General features: G+C 43.6%; 1 protein-coding gene across 1 annotated transcript; it reads left to right on the top strand.

Moving 5' to 3' along the window:
* The first annotated feature begins 234 nt into the window (after positions 1-234).
* Positions 235-1,530, top strand: LOC107714471 (uncharacterized protein F54H12.2-like). Its single transcript, XM_016520314.1, has one exon. The coding sequence runs from the start codon at positions 235-237 to the stop codon at positions 1,528-1,530; it is 1,296 nt and encodes a 431-aa protein (XP_016375800.1).
* The last annotated feature ends 4,784 nt before the right edge of the window (positions 1,531-6,314 follow it).

Genomic DNA, 6,314 nt, shown 5'->3' with positions numbered 1-6,314 from the left:
TCTCAAACGCTCTGTCAAGAGCGTATAACGGTGATCCTAAAGCTCAAGGCGGTTCGGGGCTTATGGTCATGGCTCGTAAGAGAACGTCTAAACCTCCTGGTATAAGGAGGCGTGGTCATTCAATAAAGAAAACAAAGCCCAGGGGCAAGAAGGTCTCAGTCACACGTAGGAAGCGTAAGAAGGCTGTGAAGCGACACGTTGCTGTTAAAAGACCCGTAAAAACCATATTCTAGCATGGCGTTACTACACCGCATGTCGGGAGAGTGTATTAAGTCCGAGTTGGATTTGTTTACAGTACCGCTGACGCAGACGGTTATAGAGAAAAACGCCTATTTAGAAGTACCACCTTTATCAGCTATATCGGACTCGTCGCCTTTGGAGTTTTTTATCGCGGGGACCGGTGAAGATTACATTGACCTAAATAACACATTGTTGTTTCTACGTCTTAAAATCACAAGACCTAATGGGGGCGACATCCCAGACCCAGCAAAGGTAGCCCTAATAAATTACCCCGGAGCTACTATATTTTCACAAGTCGACGTCAGTCTCGGCGATCGTCTGATATCTCAGAGTTCGAGCACTTACCCATACCGATGTATCATCGAGAGTCTTCTCAACTACAGCAAAGATGCGCTGGAATCGCTTTTCTCAGCCGGACTGTTTTTCAAAGACACGGCAGGTCACATGGATGAAACTGATCCTGTGGGTCGTAACGCAGGGCTGACCAAGAGATCGCTCTACACTACCGGGAGCAAGGTTGTGGAGCTGCTGGCCCCTATTCACAGTGATATTTTCTTTCAAGAAAAATTAATGCTAAACGGCGTCGACATAAAAATACGAATGATCAGAGGCAAAGACGAATTCTGTCTGATGAGCGACGATGCCTATAAATTAAATATAGTGTCGGCCTCCCTTTTTGTCAAGAAAGTATCCGTATCACCATCCGTGAGACTGGCGCATGCCCAGGCGCTGCTCTCAACCACTGCCAAGTACCCCATAGATAGGGTATGCCTGAAAAATTTCTCCATACCAGCAGGGTCCCGCGTATCAAATCAGGAAAATTTGTTTTTGGGGACGTTACCAAAATCTATCGTCCTGGCTATGGTGGATAACGACGCATTCACCGGATCCTACGAGAAAAACCCGTTCACGTTCAAACATTACGATTTGGAGTTCCTGGCCGTCTACGTAGATGGAAAGCAATTTCCCGCCAAGCCTCTCCAGCCAGACTTTGCCTCGGGATCTGCCGTGCGAGAATTTTATCAGCTGGCGACCGGGAGACATCTTAAAAACCAGGCCCTCTCTATCAACAGGGATGATTTTCTGAAAGGCTATTCGCTTTACGGCTTTAACCTCACGCCTGACGAAGACTGCGGTCAGCACATATCGCTCATCAAGTCCAGGAATATCAGACTCGAAGCACGTTTCAAAAAACCGCTGCCGCATACTATTAATCTCGTCATTTACGATGTGTTTGACAGCATCATCGAAGTGTCTAACCGCAGACAGGTCCTGCTCGATTACTACTGAACAGAAAATGAACTCGAAGCAGCTCACCGCTATCATGGATAAAATTTCTTGTAACACTGATTTTTTCGGCGTACCCCTTTTAAGATGCGTACATATAACGGGTGAAAAGAATGATACCGTCAGTGTTAGATACGACAAACCCCATTACGCATCGGTCAACAAGTCGCATATCACGGACATCACTGTAGAATTAAAGGACGACAAAAACCGCGAAATACCATTTTCTTACGGGAAAGTAATTGTAAAACTACACTTTAGGCCCACTAAACAATCTGGACTTTAAAAATGGCTTATTACAACACCCACGGGATGAATGCCGCTGATTACGTCGACTATTATCGAAATCAGGCTGGCGGTGGATTACCCGGATATGCCAGTGGAGCCGTTATGTACGGGGCAGGCCTAGGAGGTCTTTTCAGAGGTCTGTTTAGGATGGCCGTACCGTTGTTAAAAAAGGGGTTCAGCATAGCTAAACCACACCAAAAAGCGACTGCTAAAAATATAGTTTCCGACGTCGTCTCAAACGCTATGTCTAGATCGTATAACGATGATCCTAAAGCTCAAGACGGTTCGGGACTTATGGTCATGGCCCGTAAGAGATTGTCTAAACCGCCGGGTATAAGGAGGAGTGGTCATTCGATAAAGAAAACAAAGCGAGGGCTCAAGAAGCTCTCAGTTACGCCCAGAAAGCATAAGAAGACTGCAAAGTGAAATGTTGCGTTTAAGAGATCCGTAAAAAACATATTCTAACATGGCGTTACTGCATCGCATGGCGGGAGAGTGCATCAAGTCCGAGTTGGATTTATTTACAGTCCCGCTGACACAGACCGTTATCAAGAAAAATTCCTATTTAGAAGTACCGCCTTTATCAGCTATATCGGAATCGTCGCCTTTGGAGTTTTTTATCGCGGGAACCGGCGAATATTACGTAGACCTAAATAACACGTTGTTGTTTCTACGTCTTAAAATCACGAGACCTAATGGAGCAGACATTCCAGACACTGCAAAGGTAACCCCGATAAATTACCCCGGAGTCACTATATTTTCGCAAGTCGATGTCATTCTCGGCGATCGCCTGATATCCCAGAGTTCGAGCACGTATCCTTACCGATGTATCATCGAGAGTCTTCTCAACTACAGCAAAGATACGCTGGAATCGCTTTTCTCGGCGGGTCTGTTTTTCAAAGACACAGCGGGGCAGATGGATGAGACCGACCCTGTGGGTCGTAACGTGGGGCTGACCAAGAGATGGATCTACACAGCCGGAAGCAAGGTTGTGAAAATGTTGGTGCCTATTCACAGTGATATTTTCTTCCAAAGAAAAATTTATGCTAAACGGTGTCGACATAAAAATACGAATGATCAGAGACAAAGATGAATTCTGCCTGATGACCGACGAGGATGTGGCCTATAAATTAAATATCATGTCGGTGATGCTTTTTGTCAAGAAAGTGACCGTATCGCCATCCGTGAGACTGGCACGTGTCCAGACCTTGCTCATAACTACGGCCAAGTACCCCATAGATAGGGTATGCCTGAAAAATTTCTCCATACCAGCAGGGTCCCGAGTATCAAATCAGGAAAATTTGTTTTTGGGGACATTGCCAAAATCTATCGTGCTGGCTATGGTGGATAACGATGAGTTCACCGGTACCTACGATAAAAACCCATTCGCGTTCAATCATTACGATTTTGGAGTTCCTAGCCGTCTACGTCGACGGACAACAATTCCCCGCTAAGCCTCTACAGCCAGACTTCGAATCTGGTTCTGCCGTCCTTGAATTTTATCAGCTGGCGACCACGACCGGGAGACATCTTAAAAACCAGGCCCTCTCTATCAACAGGGATGATTTTCTGAAAGGCTATTCGCTTTACGCCTTTAACCTCATGCCTGACGAAGACTGCGTTCAGCACATATCGCTCATCAAGCCCGGGAATATCAGACTCGAAGCACGTTTAAAAAAAACGCTGCCGCATACTATTAATCTCGTCGTTTACGATGTGTTTGACAGCATCATCGAAGTGTCTAACTGGTCCTGCTCGATTACTACTGAACAGAAAATGAACACGACGCAGCTCACCGCTATCATGGACAACATTTCTTGTAACACTCATTTTCTCACTGGCTGGCTGTTTAACTCGAGACAGTTCCGGATGTTTTTTCGATAGCTACGGTAACGCTCCTGACAATGAACGCTTTCCAATCACCATCAAAAACTTTTTAATATCCAACGCACCCGTCGTGTTATATTCTACCAAACGCGTTCAAGATTTTACGTCGGATACATGCGGACAACACTGTTTTTTTTCCTATATTATTTAGCCAGGGGTCGTGACTATAACTATGTGATGAATTTGTACAGCGACGATTATATTAAAAATTATAAAATGGTCTCGCTCTTTGTGAAAAGACTAAGATCTAATGCTTGTAATGAAAAAATGTTTTTGTGTATTCATTGTGTGCTAACGTGTAATACTGCTATGTTGCATGATTGAATTATCCATTGTATGTGTTTGATCATAAATAAAAACGCTTAAAACTGACATCAGTTTTACAGACTTTTATTAAAAAAATATTCAAACAGTAGGTATACATATCTTTTTACAGAGAGACATAGATTTAAAGAACGTGAGAATACATTGTTAAAATTTGTATACATATTTTTCAGAGACATTTAAAGAAATACATCATTAAAATTCTAACCATTGCCTTTGATCGAGAGATGGCGATTTGAACACGGGTTCATCCGTCCTCAGAGCCATAGTATGTGAAATTCTCTTTTTGACAGACTTTTTAGAAGGTCGTGCAGGTTCAGGCATGCCTGTGCGAGCTCCAGGAGTGGTTTTTAAAGAACTAATCAAACGTCTAACATGTTGATTATGCACCGTAGAAAACGATATGTTTAATTCGGCAAACGCCTGTAAAAACTCAGACCATCCTAGAGACCTTCCTGTCATCCCGGACCTGGTGTGGCGCCGTGACATTTTTTAACAAATCGAGCATGTGTGAACCTGGCACGGCTTCACCCTTAAACACGAATTCACCCGATTCGTTCCAAGCACTGAGTCCTTTAGCTTTAGACATTTTGTCTAATATGTATCTACTGTTTTTTACACTTCGCGACGGTACGTTTTTCAGAACTTCGGCTACGACGTCTTCCGAACCCCCATCATCTCCGTGAGTACGATCGTCTTTATGACTGGGATCGGGATGCAGCAACGATAGTGTTAAAACGCTACTCTCACGATCGCCTTGTTTAACAATTGTTAAAAACCTGGTTAGGATGCTTGAGTAAAGTTTAGCCTTTTCACGCTGATCTAAATGAGTCCTGAGTAAAATATTTCTTATGTCAGTGTCCAGATCGTTCTCTACGACCTGTTGAATGTTCTCACGTGGGGTCCTGGATTGCAGCTTTTCCAGCTGGTTCTGGGGGACGAGATACATCTTTTCAGCATACTGCATCCTCAGCCCTGTCTGCCCGATATTAAGCTGGAAATAAAGGGTACTGCGCCGCTCAGAAGCGGTAAAAGAAAACCGCCGGACTGATTGAAAACGCGCTTCTTGGTGGTTATACCTATTTTCTTATTGGTGATGAGTTTAATTTCTGCTTTTCTCCTCGTCAGTTTTTGGTACTGCTGACGGCTGATCGGAATCGTGCCATAGAGGATGTTTAGAGCTACTTCACAACGTGCTAAAATGAGATCATCGGACGCCATCTGTAAAATAAGACACCGTTGTTTAGGCGTGGCTTTATGTAGCAACTTTAACAGGGTTAGGGTTAGGGTTAGGTTAGGGTTAGGGTTAGGGTTAGGGTTACAAAGCCTGGCGGACATGACGACTGATCTCGCGCTCCTTTTTTTCTGGAGGTAGTCCACTTGGCAGTCAGAAAGCAACCCCGTTCTGAGTCGATACTGTTCGGGTGTTTTTGCTTTATAGTCTATCAAGAGATACCCGTAAGGTTGACTGGTAGCGTCTTGATAACACTCCATAAAGTATTTTACATTGTTAGGGTACATCTGACGACCTAACACCATCACTTGATTAGCGTCACGGGGGTTTTTAAACAAAATTAAATAATTAGTGTTCAAGCTGATGGTTCTGCTTGATTTACCTTGAGCAAATAAATTCTGTACAATATATATAGCGCTAAGATTACGATGATGTACAAACTGTGTGAAGACCCTCTGTACTTCAAGATTCCCGCTAGCTTGATTCATAACATCGTCCAAAATCAGAAAATTAGCTTTGTCGGAGGGTAGTAAACGATCATCATTCAGAGATTCGGGTATTCCTTCAACAAATTTAATGTCATACAATTTAAGCAATTCGTCGTACAGAGGTTGCCAACAATTGTAAATATATACAATGTTTTCAATTTTTTTAGAAATCATATTTAAACCATTTTCCAACAAGCTCTTTACGAAGTAGGTTTTACCGCTATTGCTGGGGCCACTGATCACACACGAGAAAGGATGAATAAGTCGAAAGTCAAATTCAGAAGCATCCCGAACCCCTCTATGCATCATCGAATCAGTAGCCATTAGGAAGAGTGTTTACGCTTATTGTACACCACCTTGAACCTTTTGTCGACTGACTTGTTGTGCAACGTAAGTCGCTTTTTATTCCTCACAATGTTTTCAGAACGAGCCAGGATGTATCACGTGTCGTCGCGAGACGTCACATAGCCAGTAACCAGACCTATCAGAGTATCTAACCGGATAGCTTGGGAATTTTTAGCGTTCAGAGTTATACCCTTAGCCTTCATGCACACTTTTCCTTTGGC

Source organism: Sinocyclocheilus rhinocerous, unplaced genomic scaffold, assembly GCF_001515625.1.
Source record: "Sinocyclocheilus rhinocerous isolate Xijiao unplaced genomic scaffold, SAMN03320098_v1.1 scaffold4314, whole genome shotgun sequence".
Taxonomy (NCBI): Eukaryota; Metazoa; Chordata; class Actinopteri; order Cypriniformes; family Cyprinidae; genus Sinocyclocheilus; species Sinocyclocheilus rhinocerous.
The sequence above is the reverse complement of the archived record's forward strand: the minus strand, read 5'-3'. Positions and strand labels throughout refer to the sequence as shown.